The 25,304-nt window shown below is 43.8% G+C and overlaps 1 protein-coding gene across 23 annotated transcripts in view; it reads right to left on the reverse strand.

Moving 5' to 3' along the window:
- The window catches only part of APBB2 (amyloid beta precursor protein binding family B member 2), a 405,899-nt gene that overhangs the window by 115,229 nt on the left and 265,366 nt on the right, over nt 1–25,304 (reverse strand). For 8 of the 23 annotated variants that reach the window (XM_063619800.1, XM_055246434.2, XM_055246440.2 and 5 more), the window contains 4 exons: nt 18,433–18,641; nt 8,643–8,705; nt 8,180–8,265; nt 8,022–8,082 (listed from right to left, as the gene is read on the reverse strand). In XM_063619800.1, coding sequence (XP_063475870.1) covers nt 8,022–8,082; nt 8,180–8,265; nt 8,643–8,705; nt 18,433–18,641 — 419 coding nt within the window. The remainder of the gene's footprint in view (nt 1–8,021; nt 8,083–8,179; nt 8,266–8,642; nt 8,706–18,432; nt 18,642–25,304) is intronic. The other 15 variants (XM_055246442.2, XM_063619806.1, XM_063619807.1 and 12 more) reach the window with 3 other exon arrangements.

Consider the following 25,304-nt stretch of genomic DNA (forward strand, 5'->3'; position numbering starts at 1 on the left):
ACAGGTGGGCATGATACTTTCCTGGCCTCTGGAATCAAACGCATCTGTGTTTGAGTCCCTGTTCCATTAGTTACTAGCTGTGTGATAAATAATTGACATCTTCTAAGCATCAGTTTCTTATCTACAATATGGAAACATAACTATAATGCCTTGTTTTTTGCAGGAAAATTGCACGTAAGTGCCTGGCAGAGGGGAGGGCACACACACAGTGCATGTTCAGGAAAGAAGAGCCAGCCCTGGTTCATGGCACACTCTCTTTCCTTCTCCAGACTTAAATACAGATCAGACTATTTCATCTCCAGATGCCACAGATCAGGGCTACTACATTACATTTGAAATCTGAAATTTTCTCAGGACCTGAAATGACTTCTAATTTGATGACACATTCATTTGAAAGATGAGGACACTGAAACCCAGAGAATTTAATCTCCGGGGCAGCATAATCTTCCTTACCCGTTTCTTTGTGTGTTTCAAAGAACAAGGTTCTAAAAACAGTACCAAAAACCTCTCCTGACAAATATATTGACTTGTTATACACTGAGACAGAGACAGCAGGATGGAGTGGTCAGAGGCCCAGAAGACCCATCTTCAAATGCCATCTCCACCAAGAAATAGTTGTTATCACAAATAACGCTATGACTCATTTTTCTCACCTCTAAAATAAAGGCCCATCAGATGGGCTCTAATGTTACTTCCAAGCAAAAGAAATTCTGATTCCAGATGAAATGGTGCCCCTCTTTTTTTTAGAGACAGGGTCTCACTCTGTCACCCAGGCTGAAGTGCAGTGGCCGATCATGGCTCACTGTAGCCTCCACCTCCTTGGGCTCGGGTGATCTTCCCACCTCAGCCTCCCGAGTAGCTGGGACTACAGGCGCATGCCACCACGTTAGGCTAATATTTGCATTTTTTTGTAGAGACAGGGTTTCACCATGTTGCCCAGGCTGGTCTCGAACTCCTGGGCTCAAGAGATCCGCCTGCCTGAGCCTCCCTTGGTGCTGGGATTACTTAAAGCATGAGCCACCATGCCCAGCCCGTCTTCTTTAAAGATGTAATTTTCAATATTGACCACCAGGTGGCAGAACATCTCCTTTACAGAAGTCTGAGCGGAGTTACACAAAGGACAGAAAAGAACTCTGACGAAACGGTATATGTATTTCAAAGCATTAAGTTTTCTACAATTTGATTGTAACTGGTTTTCATTTGAATGTTAATCAAGAATTTGGTCAGCCATGTGCCACGGGAAAAGGGCTAAATTCCAAATCTAAGATATTAAAGTAAGATGAGCACAGCAGGTGATGGGGATTGAGAAGTGCAAGCTACCTGGCCGCCTAAAACATGCCAAGGAGTTCTCTTCTCAACAAATGCGGCCTGAGGGGCAATCATCTACAAAAGCCTTGGATATAGAAAGTTTTAAAACATTTTCCATGGAAAAGTGGTGTAAAATACAAAAAGAACTGACTGAAGAAAATGTGTAAGATTACAGAAGCAGATAGTTCTGAAGTTAGAAATGCATAGGGGACTGGGCACAGTGGCTCATGCCTGTAATCCCTGCACTTTAGGAGGCTGAGGCAGTGGGATTGCCTGAGGTCAGGAGTTCAAGACCAGCGTGACCAACATGATGAAACAACATCTCTACTAAAGAAAAACACACACACACACACATCAGCCAGGCGTGGTGACACATGCCTATAATCTCAGCTACTTGGGAGGCTGAGGCAGGAAATCAATTGAACCAGGAGGCGGAGGTTACAGTGAGCTGAGATTGCACCACTGCACTCCAGCCTGGGCAAGAAGAGCGACACTCCATCTCAAAAATAAATAAATAATAATAATAATAATAAAAAATGTGGCCGGGTGCAGTGGCTCATGCCTGTAATCCCAGCACTTTGAGAGGCCGAGGCAGATGGATCATTTGAGATCAGAAGTTCGAGGTCAGCCTGGCCAACGTGGTGAAACCCTGTCTCTACTAAAAATAAAAAAATTAGCTGGGTGTGGTGGCGTACACCTCTAATCCCAGCTACTTGGCAGGCAGGGACAGGAGAGTCACTTGAACCCAGAAGGCGGAGGTTGTAGAGAGCCTAGATCACGCCACTGCACTCCAGCCTGGACGACAAGAGCGAGCTTCTGTCTCAAAATGAATGAGTGAATGAATGAATGAATGAATGCATGCATAGAGACTAAAATGCAATATGGCATCCTAGATTAGATCCTGGAACAGAAAAGGGCATTAGAAGAAAAACTGGTAAAATCAGAATACAGTGTTTATTAAAAATCAGAATACAGTGTTTATTAGTAATTTTCTATTGATGTTAATTTCTTTGTTTTGACAAATGTACTATGATTCTGTAGGATACAACATGATGGCATTCTGGAGAAGGGGCTATAAGAACTCTGTACTATCTTTGTAACTTTGCTATAAATCTAAAATTATTTCTGAATAAAAATCTTACTTTTAAAATGCATAGAAAAATAAGAGGAAAAAACAGCCAGGAATGGAAAGAGAGAGTTTCATAGGAAATGTCCTGTGTCTATGATAATTTAGTAAGGGGAAATTTGTTTTTGTTTTTTTTTTTTTTTTTTTTTTTTTGAGATGGAGTCCTGCTCTGTCGCCCAGGCTGATGCGATCTCAGCTCACTGTAAGCTCCATCTCCCGGGTTTACGCCATTCTCCTGCCTCAGCCTCCCAAGTAGCTGGGACTACAGGCACCCACCACCATACCTGGCTAATTTTTTGTATTTTTAGTAGAGATGGGGTTTCACTGTGTTAGCCAGGATGGTCTTGATCTCCTGACCTTGTGATCCACCCGGTTGGCCTCCCAGAGTGCTGGGATTACAGGTGTGAGCCACCGCACTGGGCCAATAAGGGGAAATTTTAAAACTAGGGGGTAGTAGCTCACACACAATAAACTAAGATGAATAAATACAAATGACAAAGCCTAGAGTGAACTGATACGTGGACAAAGAGGAGTACTCTAGGCTATTACTGATGGGATTATATGCTGCTACAGGCTTTCTGGAAAGTAATTTTGCAATAAGTGACAGAAGCAATAAAACCGATAGCCTTTGCCCCAGTAACACCAGTTTTAGCAACCTATACCAAAGCAATAATTTAAAAGAAAAAAAAGTCACCTATTTTTATGAAGTTGTAGCTCTGCTCTGTAGTGGGGGAAAAACTGCTCCTATGGATACTGGTGCCTAGACAGATTACGGTGCTATTAATTAAATGAAATATTACCATGGAATTAAGAGTGACCAAGCCGAGGACTACAGAGAGGAGCATGTGAAATAATTTTTCAAGAGCCCACTACATGCAACACAGTCTCCTAGGCTGGGTCCTGGAATAGATAAAGGTTATTAGTGGAAAAAATGAGAAAATGTGAATAAAGTTTATAGCAAATAATATGATATCAATATTAATGTCTTAGTTTTGACCGATGTACCATGATTATGAAGAAGTTAATATTAGGGAAAGCTAGGTGAAGGGATCTATGAGAACTCAATATTTGCAACTTTTCTACAAATCTGTAATTATTTCAAAATAAAAAGTTAAACAGGGAACTCAGAATTATATACAAACACACATATATGGCTATCAAGTACAAAAACTTTACTGCATAAAAATTTTGGTAGGTTCAAAAAACATTTTCAGAGTTAGAAAAAGACTTTGCTCTTTGGGGAAGTGTGTGTGTGTGTGTGTGTGTGTCTGTGTGCATGTGTGCGTATGCGTGTGTGTGGTGATTTTGTGTTGCCATTGCTATTTAGAGGTTTCACTGAACAACTGATTAGGATGCCCAGATTCAGAGTAGTAGCTGAAGAGGATCTGGAAGTGTCCCCATCCTGACAGTCTAAAAACAATTTTTATTTTTTTCAGCATGTAAGTTTTAAGTAGGGAGTAAGGAAGATATTTTCTATAATAACTTTTTAAGTAATCATTCCTCACAGACTATACTTAGAATTCCATAGTATATTAAATATTATTTTGATTAGTTAGTTATTTATTTTTTGAGACAGAGTCTCGCTCTGTCACCCAGGCTGGAGTGCAGTGGCACAATCTCGGCTCACTGCAAGCTCCACCTCCCGAGTTCATGCCATTCTCCTGCCTCAGCCTCCTGAGTAGCGGGGTCTACAGGCGCCCGCCACCACGCCCAGCTAATTTTTTGTATTTTCAGTAGAGACGGGGTTTCACTGTGTTAGCCAGGATGGTCTTGATCTCTTGACCTCGTGATCTGCCCGCCTTACCCTCCCAAAGTGCTGGCACTACAGGCATGAGCCACTGTGCCCGGCCCAAGTATTATTTTTAAAGTCAGGATTTTTCGGGGGGAGGGGACCACTTGGTTCCCTGGTTCTTGGTGGACTGAAATAATGTAAAGGGTCATCTAAGGGGAGTAACTTACTCTACAAAGGCACTGGAACATCCAGAAAGCCTAGGTCTTGCCACTCCTCCCTCTGAGGTGCTGGCTCTGGCCCCCAGGCAACACAAAACAGGCAGGAATGACTCCGATAGGGGACGGAAGCTCCTCCAATGTGTCTTCATTAAAGTCAGCTCTGAACTCATGGACTTCTCATGGACAGCAGTGCCACAATTATGGCTCACTGCGGCCTTTACCTCCCACGCTCCTCCCACCTCAGTCTCCCAGGTAGCTGGGACCACAGGCATGGGACACCACACCTAGCTTTTTTAAAATTTTTTTGTAGCAACAAGGTCTCGCTATGTTGCCAGGCTGGTCTCAAACTCCTGGGCTCTTGAAGTGCTGAGATTACAGGCGTAAGCCACTGTACCAGCTTGCAAAAGTCCTTTAAGATTCTGATGAGCCCTTCTAGGCATTCATTCCATTCATGCTAAGAATCCTCAGGTTAAATAATCACCAGGAGGCACACACAGAAAGCCCCACCTGCAGGTCCATGTTAGTAGCTGTGCAAATCTTGAGATCTGAAAAGTTGTAGGTTTTTCATTCTCCCCAGGCTGATCTTTTCCTTACTCTCTATATTGTTCCAGCCCAGACTGATGCACTGATTATTCTCTTATATTTTCTGTGCCCTTTTATTTTTTTGAAAAAGGTGTTTGTTCTTAGAAGTCTCCTCACATCTTTTATGGAACAAAGTAAGGCACGGATAAATAATACAATGCATGTATTTTTTGTTGTTGTTTAAAACTAAGCACAGCTTTAGGAACGTAAGACAAAGCTGAGCTTCCTTATTAACATGAACAGACTCATAACAGGCATTGAAATAGACATGCTGGCAATAAAAAGGTGGCAGATAAAGAATTCAGTAAGCAACACAGCTGGAAGGGAAAAAGAGAAAGCCCAACCCACTGACTTGGACTTAATGGAACCAGTCCTCGTATTCCTGTTACATTTCCATCTCCATTCCATGCTTTCTCCCTTGTCAATTTCACACCCTGGCTCCACATACATCACTGCCCCAGCTCTTAGAGGTGGACAGAGATATTCACTGCTCCTCTTCCAGCCTTTGCTGATAGAATTTGTAAAACATCAAGTAGCAAAGCAAATTGTTCACAACCCGCATTCCTTACCATAAAATTTATCTTTAAAGACCAGCATGTTAGAAGCAGCCCAAGGACTTGTTCAGAATGCCACTGGCTCTAGAGTGGCCATGATGTTACTGGCTGTGCTCAGAACAAAGCTGACTTGACCAGAAGCAGCACAGATTTCACTGCAAGCCCTAAGATACTTACAGAACCAACTGCCAATATGGCAGTTTCTGGCAAAGGAATCAAGGTTTTGAACCTGTATGGTGTTCCTCTCTTAACTGCTACTAAGAAAACCTATTTGCGATGTTATTTGTAGACACAGATCTGCTTTGGGATTCAGAACAAATAAAAAAGAATCTGGGAAGATTCTTTCTCCCTCCATGGCACAGGAGGGTGAAGGGGAGGGGAGGGGAAGGTGCTGAAGTAGACAAGGTGGAATTCCATGGTTGCTAGCACCAGAAGATCAGGTGCATAACTTGTAAATGAAAATGAAAAATGAAAATGCAAGCCCCCGCCCCTGTTCAAAAAGCAGGGGGAAGATGCTATAAACAACACTAAAACATAAAGGTTTTTCCTTTCTTCCGTATGCTTTCTCTTGGCTTGTTAAGATGTCTTGTTTTGTTTTGAGATGGAGTCTCGCTCTGTCACCCAAGCTGGAGTACAGTGGCGCGACCTCAGCTCACTGCAACCTCTGCCTCCTGGGTTCAAGTGATTCTCCTGCCTCAGCCTGCTGAGTAGCTGGGATTACAGGAATGTGCCAACAAGCCTGGCTAATTTTTGTATTTTTAGTAGAGATGGGGTTTCGCCATGTTGGCCAGTCTGGGCTTGAACTCCTGACCTCAGGTGATCCACCCCCACCCTCACCCCCTCGGCCTCCCCGAGTGCTGGGATTACAGGCGTGAGGCACCACACCTGGCTGTTAATGTGTTTTTAAATTGCTATTTAATGTTACAATCCCTCAGGCATGGGGATACTTGTAGAGTAAGTGCAAACCCTTACAAACACTCGGGGCTCTGTCCATATCTTGGTACACACACACAGACCACTGGCTTCTGGATCCCCTCTCCCATCAGCTGCTGGACAGATACACCATGCACTGACCGGGGCAGGGAAATCAAGCCAGGAATCCTCTCTTCCCATGGGCCCACAATCTCAACCCACAACAGATGGGTGGCCCATAAATGTATTGCAACATCAGTGTTGGGACATGCTAGATGCCTGGACTGCAGGTAGGCAAGAGGCTCACCCCCACTGAGTCACCTGCGGAACACACAGCAGTGCTGCCAGCCCAGACTGGGCTGGTCACCACGCTCCAATCCCAAGATACCCAGGGAGTGTGCATTTGACCCCAACCTTCCTGTGCTCACACCCATGTCTCTTCCGCGGTAGAGGGCAGTAGAAGTCTCTACGTAGGGAGGGAGATAGGGAGGTCTGACAGGGCCTGAGATGCCGGGGGGCCAGAAGGTGAGAACCGCCCAGGGATGCTGGAAGGTGGCAGGACTGTGTGTAATCCAAAGCCCAGCCCTCTCATGGACATTCCATTGGACTTGACTTATAAGATACAAATTCAGGCTGGGCGCGGTGGCTCACGCCTGTAATCCCAGCACTTTGGGAGGCTGAGGCGGGCGGATCATGAGGTCAGGAGATCGAGACCATCCTGGCTAACACGGTGAAACCCTGTCTCTACTAAAAATACAAAAAATTAGCCAGGCGTGGTGGTAGGCACCTGTAGTCCCAGCTGCTCGGGAGGCTGAGGCAGGAGAATGGTGTGAATCCGGGAGGCAGAGCTTGCAGTGAGCCGAGATCGCGCCACTGCACTCTGGCCTGGGCGAAAGAGCAAGACTCCGTCTCAAAAAACAAACAAACAAACAAAAAATAAGACACAAATTCAAAGATTAAGAATTTCCTGACAGCGACCTTGAAACATTCATCCCCACGCACAGGGGCCTTCTCATTGTGGGGCCTGTGCAGTTGCACTGGCTACATGCCCAGAAAGCTGGCTTTGTTAGCATCCTACCAGAAGTCCAGAAACAAAATGGACACAAGTTTGCCCCCACCCCAGTTTTCCATCATAAAACCTAATTCTCCAATCTGTGTTTATGACAGGAATGGCAGAGATTTCACCTTGCACAGATATGAGGCTGCTGTGGTGGCAGTAGGTGGGAGGGGTCTCATACCCTACCTGTTTAGCTTCCTCTCCCATTGCTTTGCAAAGCAGAGCCTGGTGTATCTTTAAAGACTTCTAAAGCCCACCCATTTGAACAATAATGGTAACTTATTACATTGTGCAAAGAGCTGACGTAGTGAGATACAGGCAGAGTCTTGATGGTTCTAGAAATCCCCCCAAACCTAACGTAGCCTAGGGATTTTCTTCAAGTGTCAGGGAGATTAGGAAAGAGAGAAAATTGCGGGGTAATTACTTATTAAATGGCTCTGGGTTGATGGTTTGTAAAAACTGGACCATGATCCAAAGTCATTATTTGGATCTAAGAATATAATCTGGTGGCTGAAAGCAAGTCTTTACAAACCTTGGCTTCTGGGTCACTGTTGATACTACAAGAATCATCATCATCAGGGTGTGGGGCATTTCTAGGCGGAAAAACAGAAAAGTGGACTTAGAATTCTATTGCAAACTATCTGCACAAAGCCATACATTGACAGCAGGTCAATCCTACTAATGTCCTACCTGAGTTTCAAAGATGCATAGCGTAGGGTTGCTCCTTCAAACTCTTTTAAACTGGGGTCCGGGTTAACAGTGGCTGCATGTAAATCCTAGAGGAAAATAGAACCTTGTTAATATACAATGGGGGAGGAGTCCATTCATTGCCTCAAATATCAAAGGGGAGAAAAGTCTTCCCAGCAAGAGGCAGAGAGTGTACGTGAGCTTAGGCAGAGAAAGGCATGCAAGGACTGTTGAATGCTGACTGGTGCAAACTCCTGTTCTTACAAAACAACGGGGAACCTGGGGCATTCACAATGGGAGACACCAAAAAAAGGCAACAGGAGTGTGAGCTGAATGCCCCTAGCAAGAAGCCCGATCACTGTGTCCCTGCAGAATGCATGATATTCACAAAGAAGAAAAATATACAGCCACAGCCATGCAGAAAGGATAAAATATTAAATGATCTAAGATCTGACAATATACTTGCCTTCCAAATGTCACTATTAATCTTTCCCCCATTCAGAACAGCAAAATCACTCCATGGCTGTTTCTAGACATATAATTATTCACATAGGAAAAAAGCACATTGATTTAAAGAAAAAGAAAAGAAAAGAAAAAAAAAAACACAAGACACTGTTGTTAGCATTGATATTCACAAGATGGGTTAGGGAACAAGTTAACTCTAACAGCAACTTGTTGGATCACTCCCTCTATGTCTAGATTATCACCTGAAGACGAGGGCAGGAGAGTGATGGTGCTTTAATTACTTACCAGATAAATGACTAAACATTATTAGAAGCAGACAGTGAAGTTATTTCCTTAAGGTAATTTTAAAAGCAAACAATATAATTCCAAGTATTCAATAACTAGCATACCTAATTCCATAATAACCATTTTCCTCCCTATAAACCAAACAGAACTGTTTTCTGGAGGTGGGGGTGGAATGAGGGATGGGTACTGTGTTTGTTTGGAAACTAGGGAATGCCCATGGCTGAGGGCCCCAAAAGTTGGGGGTCAAGATATTTTCACTTAAAAGAAAAAAAGGAGAATGATGGGGAGAGAGGGTTAGTGAAGAACAAAGACTGACATCAACATTTGGTGGAAATTTAACCTAACAAAAAACAGCTCTAAACAGTCTAACATAAATTCCTCTAATTCATAAAAGCTCTACTTTTTTTTTTTTTTTGCTACAAAAGCTTCTTCACAAATTAATACTTGATCATGAAATGATTTTCTAAACATAATTATAGTGCAAGGCATGAAGCCTGGCTTTGTTGGGAGAGCTCTTACAGTAACTGATTTCCAAATCTAAACGACTCCTCCATCCACCTCAGACAATGAGAACATGTCTTTTCTTTCTACTAGGCCTAGTGAATATTCAAGTATTTTTCATCTAAGATTTGGGGAAATAAGCAAGCAAGGCTAATAAAACTCAGGGACAGTCTTGTGGATTTGCTTTACTGACTGGTTAGGCAAATCTGTTTGTATAAGAAATCAACCATCAAAACTTTTCAGCTAAATCACTTCAACTGAAGTTCTTTGAAAATGAGAGTTAATAATGACCCATAACTTTTACTCACAATATTGATACAGTTTTAAAAACCACTAAAAGCAGAAAAAACTAAGTTTAAATGTCTTGTGCGTCGAAAGATGCATTCATTTTATTTAAAAAATTTTTTTGAGACAGGGTCTCACTCTGTCACCCAGGCTGGAGTGCAGTGGCCCAATCACAGCTCACTGTAGCCTTGACCTCCTGGCTGGCTCAAGCAATCCTCCCGCCTTGGCCTCCTGAGTAGCTGGGACTATTCAGGTGCATGCTGCTACACCTGGCTAATTTTTAAAAACTTTTTTGTTGAGATGGGGGTTCCATTATGCTACCCAGGATGGTCTTGAACTCCTGAGCTCAAGTGATCCTCCCACTTAGGCCTTCCAAAGTGCTGAGATTACAGGCGTAAGCCATGGCGCCTGGTGCAACATGCACTTACCAAACTCTGCAAGCCTCTCTGAGAGCAACGACACTGCAAATTTAGACCCATTACTACTATTGCACACATGGTGTCGTTTTCATTTTTGGTCTAGGCACCTAAACTACAGCTTTTCAAAACAAAATAGGAACGTAGACCACTGTATTTATTTTTTAAAAATAATTTCTCTGAATGAATAAACGGCAGGAATGTTGCCCAATCCCTTACCTTTCCCCTCACTCCACCCCCAGAAGCAGTGTTCAGTCTTTATGAAGAGAAAATTAATAACCTAGGGCAATCTTAACCTGTTAGCTCAGAGGAGCTGTGAACCCCTGAAACGGGTGTGGGGTTTTGTACATGTACGTTTTCCTGAGAGAAAGATGCCCAATTTTTCTCGTATTTCCAGATGGGCCAGTGACCAATTTTGGTTTGGACCACTGTAGGGCTACTAATATGGATGTGGGATGAGGACCTGAGATATCAAGTACAAAATAAAATTTTAAGCTAGAATTTCTTTTTCAAAAAGAAAACAAGCTTATATGGCCTCAAATTGTCATCACTGTTTACATGTGAGCAATATTTGTTGTTAAATTGAACTTTAAAAAAGGACAATCAGATGATGAATTAGGAAGACCCAAGATAATTGTGTCTTTGTGGAGAAATTTATAAAGAAACAAGAAAAACAAAGTTACCTCACAAAAGAATTTCCGAAACTATCCCCAAGGGACCCTATAGGTTGAGACCACAGAGAGTAAAATAGGAGTATTTTCTAAAACAAGTACTCAGAAAAGTCTTCAGTACTTAATTAAAACAGTTCTCTGCATGTGTGTGTGGTTTTTAAAATTTTTAATGCATTTACTCTTTGGACATAAGGGTATCTGTAAAGCAAAAGCTAAAAACAGTACTAAGATTGTCAGAATCCAGCTCTCGTGTTATGGAAACATGAGTTAGATGGCAAATGTCCAACAATCACCTTTTACAGATTTAAATAAACAAAGGCTCTGTATAGTGATTTTACAAAAACTTAACACGGGCACTCCTAAAGAAATCCTTTAGTACAAAACTCAGTAAGGAAATGGAAACTGGCGTTATATGTGTTATGACTGGGCCAAAGATCTTTTTTCCCCTCCTATATTTAAAACTATTCATTTACATCAAAGATGACAAACTTTCTCCAATGTATAAGTGACCATAATTTTTCTTTTTTAAAAATTTAAAGTCAATGAAAGAAAGTCACTTTGTCTTAAATTTTAAGAATTACATGGTCTATTCATCTAATTATTTTAATTAAGAAGAGAGAATATTTTCTATATTCGGCTAGTAAGTTTTGGTAATAATTTTTAGTTAATAAATTTTTAAAAAAGCACAACCCAATAGAGATTCTTTGGTTCTACAGAAAGTCTGTATCTACCCCAGTAGGGGTGCGAGAGATGAAAGAAGAGGAGAGACAAAGAGAAAAACATTAAAAGGGGAAAAGGCAAGTTGGACAATATGCCTCAGGTAAGACAAACACACAAAGATGGGGAAAGAGGTGGTAACGGACCAACAGGGACCATCTTCTATGAGCAACAAGCTTCCATGAGCCTGGTAACCTTCCAGGCAATGCAGCTAAAGCCTTCCACAGCCGAGTGACATTCTGGTACCAGAGTCATAGTTGGGACACCCTCCTGGTGCTTGTTCTGACCTTGTGCAGGCTGCAACCTCCCTTTCTCTGATTACTTGATCCTGCTCAGTTCTGGGAGAGCCTTGGAGCCTTAGCTCCTCAGAGACAGTGTGTCTAGGGGGACTGACCCAATGCCTGGGGTATGGCACTCCTCAAAACCCTTGAGCACCACACAGAAGCTGTGTGAGGCTGGACCCAGTAAGGAGGGAATCCGATCATATAACCTTGACTACTGAGAGTTTTCTTCTTCCATGTTTCTCTTCTGGGGTCTTGGAAAGCAATTCCACATAGCAAACAAAAATGATGCATTATGTTTCAGCTGGAAAAAGGCCAACAGTGGAGTTGATTCTTTGACAATGTCAACAGAGTGCTCTTAAAGACTAAGTCTCGGGGGCTGGGTATGTCCCTACCAGGGTACTTTCTCTAGGATGCTAAGAAAATCTCTATGAAGTGGTAGCAAAATGCAAATCAGGGGGCAAGAGTGGAGGGCTGAACCTGCTGAGAACTGGGTAGAGAGGAAAAGCACTAAAACATTCCACAGTGGCAGTGACAGAAGCTATAATCGTATCATCTCTGTGTGCACTTGAGAAGTTCTGAAGCTAACACAATGCAGTGGTTTGAATGTCTGTCCATTCCAAAACTCGCATCGAAATTTAATCACCAATGTTGCAGTATTGAGAGGTGGGGCCTTTAAGAGGCTCTGCCCCCATGAGTGGATTAATTCACCCATGGATTCATGGGTTCTCATGAGAGTGGGACTGGTGGCTTTATCAGAAGAGGAAGAGAGACCTGAGCTGGCATACTCAGCTCTCTCACCATGTCATGCCCTGCACCCACTCAGGGCTCTGCAGAGAGTCCCCACCAGCAAGAAGGCCCTCACCAGATGCAGTCTCTCGGCCTTGGACTTTTCAGCCTCTACAACCGTAAGAAATATATTCCTTATCTTTATAAATTCCACAGTTTCAGGTATTCTGTTATAAGCATCAGAAAATGAATAACAACACATTGCCTGCTGGAATGCTAGGGTTCAAATTCTGCCTCTGTTCTTACTTGCTCTTTGACCTCAACTCCCTCCCCTATCAAACAGGACTAAGAAGGCCTCCCATCAATGTGCAGACCAAGTGAGATCCAGAATGTTAGCTCTTAGCACAGGGACTGGCTGCCCGAGGGTGCCCTGCAAATGAGAGTTTCCTTATGATCTACTCTTTCCATGAAAGAAAAAGCAGTTTGGGGAATACAAAGGGTTACGAATCACGCCTCTCAATGCCATTTTGTCAAGGCTTGACCCTTGGTTAAGTGTGGCCTTGATAGTAAATGGCAGAAAACCTGGAATTCTAAGGACTACGGCAGGCAATGTCAGTGAGTGTTTTATCAATTTATATGTGTACAGTTTTTCTTTCTTTTTAAGACAGGGTCTTGCTCTGTCACCAAGGCTGGAGTGCAGTGGCATGATCTCACTGCAACCTCTACCTCCTGAGCTCAAGTGATCCTCTCATCTCAGCCTCTCAAGTTGCTGGGACTATAGGGCATGCATCACCATGCCAGCTAATTTTTTGTATTTTTAGTAGAGAAACTCCCGGGCTCAAGCCATTTGCCCAACCTATCAGAAGATTATAGCATTATGGTTTAATCACACAAACATAATTCAGAGAAGTTAAAAAAAAACCAAACTAGTAAACTGGTTTATGCAATTAAATCAGTCTCTGTGAGCAGCAGTGCAATGCAGAAACTACAATGTAGAGGGGCCAGGAGAACGAGGGCTCTAGAGCTGGCTTTGTCATTGCAACAGATCAACTAAGAGCTTCCTTGGCTATGCAGCTGATTTATTTTTTCATTCAGCAAATAGTTAATGAATGTCATCATGTACTGGGCCCTGTGCACAGGATGAGGAGAACAGGTCCCGACCACCAAGGAGCTTCCTAGTGGGAAAGTGACATACCACAGGTAACAACACTACAATGGGACATGATAGAATACAGGGCTTTCAAAGCAATGGGGTAAGAGCGGTAGCTCTGGGGAGACAATGGGGTGAGGCCAAATAATTTTTGAGGAAGTGACATGCAAATAAAAATAGGGGGACTATAGTCATTAGAGGACCTGCTGTCCTACTTACTCAGCGTAAATCACTTGCAGAGCTTATGCAAAGGTTCCCAGGCCCCACCCCATTCTGTGATCCCCAGAGGTTCTCCTGGCACCGTTCCTCCGCTCACTGGCTGAGAAATACGGCCTGCACATTCAACAGGCCCTGCTCCGAGATTCCTTCCAGCACTCAATGTCATGATTACTTGACTGAGTGAAGAAGTTCAGAAAAATGATGGCAGAACGGCCCTTTTATGTTGTCATCTTATTTCTACGTGTATATGAGAATACACAGGCTTAAGGTATTCCACTGGGCACCCTCCTGGGGGGTTAGGCTCTCACGCCGCCCCTGAGGCTGTGAGCACTTCCTAAGAACAGGCTGATTTAGAACCAAGAGGAAACCACAGTTTGAGCAACAATTCATTTTCTGGAGCTTCAGACCCGCCTTCTCCACACTTCCTTCTTTAGGAAGACCAAAACACCTTCATCTGAAAAGATGGGAAGACTTGGCCACAAGCCAATGGATATTCATAAAAATATTTTGTGTGGCTCTCCGTTCTCTCTAAAATTCAACATCCAAGCAGTTTGCAAGGTAATTTGGAACAAATAAATGGTTTGGGCAAGGAGGAGCACCATGTGCCAAATTTCAGCAGCAAATGCTTCCTGGCCAGTTTATAAACTTTCAAAAATACTGCTGGCATATGCAGCGGAAACATTATCCACTGCGCTTAACACCTCCCAAGTGAACTTTGGAATGTGAAATGTAAAATTTTCAAACTGTAAGGAAGCCTTCAGTTCTAAACTTTTGTGAAGCCTAGTCAACAGATTTAGCACTTAGTTATTTGATTCTTTTTTTTTTTTTTTTGAAGCCAGCTCAGAAAAAAGCTGAATAAAATATGCATTTCTAACACAACATATTACAAGCTTCTTCTGTCCCTTAAGATTTTGCTCTCCTCTCATGCTTTGAAATTGGTTGAAATAGATTCTATTTAGGAACTAAAGAAATGGTGTTAGAAAAATAATCATTTCTCTTCAACTGTCATTAGCACCTGAGACAATGATATTAAGAAAGGTCATTTTCTAGAAGGCTCCACATGTGACACAGCCTCCCTTAGGGTGAGTTGAAGGGATTCAAGGGTCTCCAAGCCTCCCAGACATATGACATTGTGAAGTTCGGGGTGGAAATAGGGGCCAGGAGACCTGAACTCAAGCTTGACTCTACCATGTATTAGCTGTGTGTCTTGCCCAAACTCCTCAACCTCTCTGTGTCTCAGTGTCAAATGTAAAATGAGAAAGACAACTATAGTGCCAGATACATAAGGATTTTGGTGTGCTTTTTGTTTGTTTGTTTGTTTTAAGAGACAGGGTTTTACCCTGTTATCCAGGCTGGAGTGCTATGGTGTGATCATAGCTCACCTGCAGCCTCAAATTTCTGGGTTCAAGTGATCTTCCTGCCTCAGCCTCCTAAGTAGCTTGGGCTACAGGCACATACCACCACACCTGGCTAATTTAAAATCTTTTTTTTTTTAATAGAGATGGGGTCTTGCTGTGTTGTCCAGGCTGCTCCTGAACTCCTGGTCTCAAGTGATTCTCCTGCCTAGGCCTCCCAAAGCGCTGGGATTACAGGCATGAGCTGCAGCACCTGACCACATAAGGGTTTTAAGGGGAGTAAAGAGTTAAGGCATTAGCCTGGACTGTAAATATTTGATTTCTCTTAGTGCCTCTGGTTTAATATTGGTGTCAGCGTCTGCACATCAGCGTATGTGGCAGGCTAAGTCTTTTCCCCAATTCTCCTATTCCTCTTCTATCTGCTCATCTCTTTGCCTCTATGACTTACTTGTTTCCTTTTAAATCTGCTTGGTTCTTTGACTTAACGGAGGACCTTACGTAGGGGGAGAAACATGTGTATGATGGGAACAAGTCAGCCTGAAGACTTTTGCCCTGTTGCTTTCTGAGAGTGCTGGATACAAGTCCCTGTCTCTGAAACTTCTAAAAATAAGCACCTTTAACCAGCTTCTGTGGAGGGATAAGCCTTTGTCAATACAAATGGTACGGTGAGCGGCAGAAGAGAGGAATGGAACTGATAGAAGGTGGAGATTCTCAGAGTCCTCGGGCTCTACAGTCCTGGGGTCTGGAGTCAGGGAACTGGATACATCCCACCCTAACCCCAGCTGAGGGACACTCAACTCATTGAGTCTCAGTTACCTCTTTCCTTAAATGGAGAATATACCAGCTGACTTCTCTGCCTCAGGAGACTCCTGAGAAGATCAGATGAAATGATGTCTAGGAAAATACCCTGAAAACCACAACAGATTTTTAAGAGCAGTGAGGAGGCTGAGCAGTGGGCCTGTGTGGGGGGAATACTGAACTCCAGGGCAGGAGGTGCCAAGGGTGTGCCCTTCTGAGCCTGGGAGGGGCCCTGGGCAGTAGTTAGCACAGGAGTACGATGCAGGCACAGAGAGGGGAAAGAGTAGGCAAAAATGGGCCCCAGGAAGGGGAGAGATGAACTCTGCTACCTGGCAGTTTCCCCACAGCCAGCGCCCACCTGTGTTGCATTCTTCCCAAGACTTCTGCCCAAATCACGGAAACAAAAGGCTAACGTGTTAATCAAAGAAATACAACTCTGAGCTCCGTAAGCCTCAGGATGCCCTCCTTGGAGTCCACACACCCCCGCCTGGGCCTCTGCAGGCAGCCTTTACAAAGGACTTCACCACTGCCAGATGCAGAGGACTGGAGATTCATGGCACAAAAACTGTCTCTCAAAGTCAGTCCAATCTCCCCAGTCTGGGACAGTGAGGAAGCAGAGCAGGTTGAAATCCCAAAGCCAGGGAAGCTGAGTGAGAAGACCTCTGGCCTAGGATCTGGGAGGATTCAGGAACTCTGAGCTCTAGGCCCAGAGCTGCCACCAGTCACTGGCCTCTCTACACCTCAGTGTCCCTGTCTGTAACATATGAATGCTGGCACCAAATGGTGCCTTCTCACCCTGGTGTTCTCTGGCTATAGGGCACTCTCTGGCTGGGAAGATGGTTAAAGGTTTGGAATAGGGAAATGAAGATGGTTATAGGCTTGGAACAGAGGAATGGAGAAAGAGATTCTTGCCAAATGAGATGCCAAGAGAAAAGGTGTACAAATAAGAAAGGAAGAGCACGTCTGTGCCTTAGTGAGAACAGAGACTGATCCTGGCCGGCTTGGCTTCTAGGAGGCCCCCACTGTGGTACAGGGGGAATCCCAGGATCCAACTGGGTGGGGACAGGAAGAGGACTCCTCTCCATGCCAAACTCCTTGAGGGCTGAGACGGTGTTGGTTCATCTTTATCCCCCAGCACACCTAATGCAAGATGAACAAAAGGCTGAATAAAAATTACCCAGGGAGTAGGAATTATTATGCTTCAATAAAAAGTTGTTAAAATTGCCCAGTGATCAGCAACAAAGCCCTATATGGGGTTCAGCGGTCCTGAAGCATGTGCCTGATGACCACGGCATGGCACCGGTAAACCAAAGTCCTTGCCTACCAATGAGGGTATGGCTGCCCCAGCCCGTCACTTTCAAGTTGGAGAATCTGAGGTCCAGGCTGGGTAAATGAGAGGCCAAAGCCCTCTAACAGCAGGAATGTGATGAGAATATAGGGCTTACCACCTCCCAGAGAAGAACAAGTACATAATCAAAGATTTAGGAAACAAGACATTGTCTACTTTTAAAAACAGGAAGGGTGATATCTGTTGCAAACAGATAAAGAAGCTTCCACAAGTAGTTCCAATGCCCTCATGCCTCAAGGCAAAAGAAGATGGGCTTGTTCAAAGAACCAAGGACCGTGGTCGGAAAGGCGCAGAAATGCGTGAGTGTCAGGGGTCAAAAGAAGTCATTACTTAATTGTGACCTTCTCCAACTCTAATTCCCTTTAATAGTTCGCTTTCGGGATTCACAAAAGTTCACTGTGGGGATCCTTATACTAATAACCACCACAATGACATTTTTTAATGCCTCAATTCTTTGTTTAAACATCCAGATTTCTTCCTCAGGGACAGCAGAAATTTATGCTGTTAATTGTTTCTAAAATAATGTCACTTCTGCTAAATAAACAGATTTTTTAAAATAGAAATTAAGCATCTGAGGGCTCTCCAGGGTTATTCTTGCAGACATTCCCTCCATGCTGTCAAACGAGCCCAAGGCTAATAAGATACGCAGTAATTATAATACGTCTGGCCAAGAGATGTTCTTCTGTGTGTAAATACTTTATGGAGCCAGCAGCATGCAATGGTACCTGCGGAGTAAAGTACTGCCTCAGTGAGCCCTAGGGAATCTTTACCATTTCTCATTAATCAGCCCCTCTTGCTTTCTGTACCTGGAATGGTGTTTCAAGAGACCAAAAGCCATTAAAAAATAAAAACATCCCTGAAAGATGGATATTAACACTATTTACTAAGAGGAAGCATTACTGAGATTTCAAATGCAACATGCACAATAATCAAAAAGCTTACCTCGATGACCTGTTGGGGCAGAAGCAACCAGTGTAAAGAGAAACCACAAGTTACATCTATTCTACTAAGCTGGTAAAAAGACACTCCGTTTTACCTCGTTCTCTGGGGTGGGAGATGGCGTTACAGAACTAAGTGACCCTTTCCTAGAACCCTGGAGATCTGCTGGGATGGAGACGGGCCGTTCCCACTGAGTCGTTCCTGTTGGGATGTGCCAATAATAGGTCCCGGCAATGTCACTGACTCTTTTCCAGCCAGGCGGCAAATCTGGATCAGTCTGAAATGAGTGATCACTCCATAGATCTGCTGAAAAATTGGGGGGCGGGGCGGGGGGAGAAAGAGAGAATTTTATTAAAAGAATGTCAGCACTATTTGTCAGGTGAACCCCAAAGGCAGACGTGTCCATAGTCCAAATGATTAGTTCTTCCTGGTATGTTTGTGAAATCCATCCATACTGATGTGTGTGGCTGTACTTGGTAAAACAGGTAATATGGAAACAAGTAAAGAATTGGCAAGGAAGGCTGACACCTGAGAACAGGGACACAAAAGCCTCACTATCAAGTCATCCTATAGCCCTAAGAACCCTATGAACAAGCTAAATCTCCAAACCAGAATCAATTTCCCAAGCAAAATTCACATAGTTATACACAGTGTACTGAATGCTTTTGTCAATTATTAAGATTTATTGGTAGGCATCATGTCATTCTCAGCTATAACTCTAATTTTCCTAAAATGCTTTCTGTAAATGAGTGCTGTATTTGTATCTTTCATGTGCTTTAAGAATCTCTCTCATCTGATTGGGACACCTACAAAATAGCAATAGTAGTAGTCTTTTATAGTACTCTAGAATTCTTTTTTTTCAAGATGGAGTCTCACTCTGTCACCCAGGCTGGAGTGTAGTGGTACGATCCCGGCTCACTGCAAGCTCCGCCTCCCAGGTTCCTGCCATTCTCCTGCCTCAGCCTCCCGAGTAGCTGGGACTACAAGTGCTTGCCACCACGCCTGGCTAACTTGCTGTATTTTTAGTAGAGACGGGGTTTCACCATGTTAGCCAGGATGGTCTCCATCTCCTGACCTCATGATTCGCGAACCTTGGCCTCCCAAAGTGCTGGGATTACAGGCGTGAACCACTGTGCCCGGTCAATACTCTAGAATTCTAATTGCACACAAAAGATTCCCAAGGAAGGCCGGGCGTGGTGGTTCACGCCTATAATCCCAGCAATTCGGGAGGCCGAGGTGGGCGGATCACCTGAGGTCAGGAGTTTGAGATCAGCCTGACAAATGTGGTGAAACCCTGTCTCTACTAAAAATACAAGAAGAAGCCGGGCATGGTGGCGCACATCTGTAGTCCCAGTTACTCGGGAGGCGGAGGCAGGAGAAACGCTTCAACCCAGGAGGTGGAGGTTGCAGTGAGCTGAGATCACACCACTGTGCTCCAGCCTGGGCGACAGAGTGAGACTCTATCTCCAAAAAAAAAAAAAAAAAAAAAAGATTCCCAAGGAAAGCAGATTGGAAAAGCCTCGGAAGTCAACAATGGACCAGACTGACTCTACAGACAGGCCAGTGATGTAAACATGTGAAGCAGAGTGTGAGAGACAACAAAGGTGGGTGACTATGGAAAATGGGCAAGCACCTGCAAAGTCCAGTCATCCCAATTCCAGAAAATAATCCTTTAAACACTGCGAGGGCCAAATAAAATACGTCTGCTAGACAATTCCCATCATATCTGGCCTTTCTTTTTTTTTTTTTTTTTGAGATGGAGTCTCGCTCTGTCGCCCAGGCTGGAGTGCAGTGGCACTATCTCGGCTCACTGCAAGCTCCGCCTCCCGGGTTCACGCCATTCTCCTGCCTCAGCCTCCCCAGTAGCTGGGACTACAGGCGCCCACCACCACGCCCGGCTAATTTTTTTTTTTTTTTGTATTTTTAGTAGAGACGGGGTTTCACTATGGTCTGGATCTCCTGACCTCGTGATCCGCCCGCCTCGGCCTCCCAAAGTGCTGGGATTACAAGCGTGAGCCACCGCGCCCAGCCCATATCTGGCCTTTCTACATATCAGTTTATTGAATATCTGCTGGCTTTTAAAAATCTCATTTTTGGCCTTGAGTTGACTAGGAAATGGGTGACAGTGCTAGAGAAGAGAGGGGAGAGGAAGTAGAATGAGACATCCACTGAGATGGAGGGGTAATAAGGGAATCACAGGCAGCTGAATCAATGTATGTAGGAAGAAAAACTTTAAAAACTTGAGCTCTAAACCCAGGGATCAATTTTATTCTAAGGATTAGGCTGTTTCCTATGTGGCCATACAAAAGCAACCAGAGTGCTTCCCGGCAATTCAAAGGAGAACACAAGTGGGCCTGGCTCTGTGCAAGTGTCGCTGCATCATGTGGGCAGGCATCACGGGGGCAGAGCCACCGTGAGAAATAGAGAAATCAAACAAAGGGGCTGATGAAGACTGTGGCCACGGATGTGCATGCATGCAGTCACTTTCCTCATTTAAATCTGCCAGAGGCAAAAGTGCCACTAGTCTCAGATTATGTTGGGAATTGCCCCCCTGACCCCACAGGGAGTGAAGCATAATTAAATAATTTCAAGTTAACCACATTTTGCAGAAACAACTCTAATCAAACATGTGTTTACATTTCTTTGTCCTGTCTCATTTTCAGGGGACGAAGGGGTCACTTCTGCTATTATTTTGTTTTCGGCATCTCAACTGGGACACATAAGGTAAGATATACAGGTTTTGGGATTAAGTTGGAGAAAACCCTAGCAAGTGGGTTCCATCGTCCCATTCTAGTGGCTCACAGACAGCGAGCTCTGGAGCTAGAAACTGAAAAGATACAAAGAAGCTGCTAGTTACCATTTCTGTGGTTTATGAGGACTGGAGGCCTGAATTTACACATTTAGCCTAGTTGTCTTTACCACTGAGACATTAGCGTGTATGAAGAATAGCTACCTACATTATCAAAATATGACACCATGTCAGACCAACGGCAGAGGCCAAGGTTGGTGGCTTTCAAGTTGGGCTGATAAGGAGGTACCTAGAGGTAGCATGAGAGGAACTTTATGCTGAATGGCAACGAATCGGACTGTTTTATCTTCAATCAAACCCACCCTAGTTTTACTAGGCTTACGCTGAGATTTTGTTGAAATAAAAAAGGAGGTTTATTCTGTTGCTAGAAATAGGTGGTAACAATGGTGCTGGTGACAGATGCGCAGTGGGCACACCTACAGTATTATTAATAGGTCTACAATCATTTATAGAATCCCTTCCATATTATCTCACATTGGTTTAAAGGATTTAAGCCTTGTGAGGGTAGGCAGATACCATAACTGTCTTATTCACCACCATATTCGACACCTAGCATGGCAGGTATTCAATCAAAATTGGATGGATGGAGAGATGGGAGGGAGGGAGGGAAAGAAAGAACAAATAAAGAAGAAGGAAGAAATGAGCAAATCAATTAGGTCTTTCAATGATGGGAACTGGAACTTGGCACTTAGCAAAAGAGAAATTCTAAAGAAACCAGTTCTGTGCGATTTCACAGAACAGAGCAACTTCATGACTCCCAAGACTTACAACATTTATCTATCCCTTGATGGCATATGTGAACGTCCTCATGGATAAAAAGAAATATAATACAATAAATTAGGAAGAGTCCTGGGCTGGAGACCAAGAAATCTTGAGTGAGATTTTGTTTATTTTTCATATTGAGAAGTTCCACAAGCAAAGGTAGGAAGTATGCCGAGTGAAGACTCTCAGCACCATCATAACTCATTTTGTTTAACCTTCATAGCCCAATTTGCTTTGTTCGTCTACATAGAACTACACATTTAGGCTGGACGTAGTGGCTCATGCCTGTAATCCCAGCACTTTAGGAAGCTGAGGCAGACAGATTGCTTGAGTCCAGGAGTTTGAGACACAGCGAGGCCCCGTGTCTACCAAAAATACAAAAAATTAGCCGGGCTTGTTGGCACGTGCCTGTAGTGACAGCTACTCAAGAGGCTGAGGACGGCTAGGGGCGGTGGCTTATGCCTGTAATCTCAGCACTTTGGGAGGCCGAGGCAGGCAGATCACTTGAGGTCAAGAGTTCAAGACTACACTGGCCAGCATGGTGAAATCCTGTCTCTACTGAAATACAAAAATTGGCCAGGTGTTGTGGTGGACACCTGTAATCCCAGCTACTCGGGAGGCCGAGGAAGGAGAATCACTTGAACCCAGGAGGTGGAGGTTGCAGTGAGCTGAGATCATGCCATTGTACTCCAGCCTGGGTGACAGGGTGAGACTCCCATCTTAAAAAAAAAAAAGAGCCTAATGTGGGAGAATCACCCGAACCCAAGAAGTGGAGGCTGCATTGAACCATAATCATGCCACTGCATTTCAGCCTGGGTGACAGAAGTGAGATCCTGTCTCAAACAAAAAAAAAAAAAAAAAAAAAAATTACACATTTAAATAAGTACTTTGGACTTTATTAAATCACTCAGTAGTTTTCAACTGTTATCAAACTGGGGAAGAAGACCAGGGACGGTGGCTCATGCCTGTAATTCCATCACTTTGGAAGGCCGAGGCAGGTGGATCACTCAAGGCCAGGAGTTTGAGACCAGCATGGCCAATATGGTGAAATCCCATCTTTACAAAAATTAGTCGGGCATGGTGGCACACACCTGTGATCCCAGCTACTTGGGAGGCTGAGGCACAAGAATTGCTTGAACCCGGGAGGTGGAGGTTGCAGTAAGCTGAGATTGCGCCATTGCACTCCAGTCTGAGCAACAGAGTGAGAATGTGTCTCAAAAAAAGGGGTGGGAGGGGAAGAAGAGCAGGTAGGTGGAAGTCCAGGCCTTTCCTGATCTTTTCAACCACAGCAGCACCCATTTTGTCTGTCATTACACATTGGTCTTTATGTATGATTTTCCTTGAAAACAAGTGTCAGTTTTTCTTTAAAATGTTCACTTACAATAAAGTTTAAAACCATAGCTAAGCCAAGGGAACAGTGGGGTCAAGTTACCGAAATACCAAGCAGCTGCTTCTGTAAAAGATTTTCAGAATACTACAAAGCCGCTTAATGGCCGCCCTCCGATGGTTATCATGGCATCACAGTGGACCGACGAGACGAGAGGGAGCACACGCAGAACAAAACAGGAGTATTCGACAACGCCAGGCGATCTGAGGAGAAAGCTTCAATCCCTTTTGTTCTCAGAAAATTACTTAGTGAAGCTTTGCTGGAGACAAGGCAAGCGGCTGAAAACTGGAAAGGAAACAGTGGCTGGCAGCGTCACTGCCCTTCTGACTCTCAGCAGTTTGCTTAAACTGAGTGTCTGTCGTGCACCCCCTTTTGACGGATCTGCTTAGAGCTTTGAAATCACAATGTGGTATTCTTAGTTTGCTGTGGGAATACCTAAAAGACCTCCACCCTGGAGAATGTTTTTCTATTTGGGTGTGTCATGTGCAACAGTCCTCTTAGGGGGTGAGATTTGGCACTGGACAGCCTAAAGCGCACCGTGGGAACCCATCTCAGAGCAACTCGACTGAAGGACTGGAACTTGGACCATCTGCGGGGGCTACTGAAGGCAAGGTTTACAGAAACTGCAGAAATCTAATAAAAAGCCTGCAGAGCATCTTAAAATGCCTCAAGTCACACAACACAATAGATTTCCTTCTATACTTGTCAGCTCGGCAAAAATTAAAAGTATTACAATACCAACTGTTGGCAGGCATGTAGAACAACAGGATCTTGTAGATACTACTGCTTGTAGAAGGGTAATTTGGTACGATCATTTTAGAAAAGGCAATAGTATTAACTAGTAAAGTGGAAGATATCTCTACTCTATGACCCAACAATTCCACACTTGGTATGTGCACCAGGTAACATATTCATATCAGCATCACTGAAATAACCAAAACCTTGAAACAACCTAGACAACCATTTAAAACCGAATGAATTGGCCAGGCACAGTGGCTCATGCCTATAATCCCAGCACATTGGGAGGCCAAGGCGGGAGGATTGCTTGAGTCTAGGAGTTTAAGACCAGCCTGGGCAACACAGGGAGACGTATGTCTACTAAGAATTTTTAAAAATTGGCTGGGCGTGGGGGCTCACAGCTGTTATCCCAGCACTTTGGGAGGCTGAGGTGGATGGATCACGAGGTCAGGGGTTTGAGACCAGCCTGGCCAACATGGTGAAACCCTGTCTCTACTAAAAATACACAAATTAGCCAGGTGTGGTGGCATGCCCCTGTAGTCCCAGCTACTCAAGAGGCTGAGGCAGGAGAATCACTTGAACCCAGGAGGCAGAGGTTGCAGTGAGCCTAGACTATGCCATTGCACCCCAACCTGGGTGACAGAGCAAGACTCTGTCTCAAAAAAAAAAAAAAAATTAAAACGAATTAAAATTAAATAAAAAAAGACAATGAATAAATTACAGCAGAATAAATAAATGAACAGAAATGAGCTATACACAACAATATGGATATATTTGACAAACATATCATTGATCAAAAGAAGGAAGACAAAACAGAATATATTAATTAAGTGAACACGCCAAGTCCAAGAACTAAACTACATTGTTTAGGCATATAGATGTAGATGGTAAAACTATAAAGAAATGCAAGGATACAGTCATCACCAAAAACAGGAGAATGAACACCTGGAATGGGAGAGAGACAGTGAAGATCACAGAGAGGTTTCTCAAGCACTTCTGGAATATTAGAAATGCTTTATTTCTTCATTGGGCTGGTGGGGCCACCGATGCTCCCTTTATAATTATGTGTTAAGCTGTATGTTTACATGTATGGGTGTTTCTCTACATATGCTGTTTTGCACAATTAAAATACCTCAGTGGAATTTTGAGATCGAAAGTTTCAGTTGTTTCTTAAAAAGAGACATGCCAGAATAGAAAGCCAGCATGGTCGAGTTATTTTTCAATACTTAAAAGATAATCCAAGCAAAAAGAACGGATTCATTCAAGACGCCTG

The sequence above is a fragment of the Symphalangus syndactylus genome, chromosome 16, assembly GCF_028878055.3.
Source record: "Symphalangus syndactylus isolate Jambi chromosome 16, NHGRI_mSymSyn1-v2.1_pri, whole genome shotgun sequence".
Lineage (NCBI taxonomy): Eukaryota > Metazoa > Chordata > Mammalia > Primates > Hylobatidae > Symphalangus > Symphalangus syndactylus.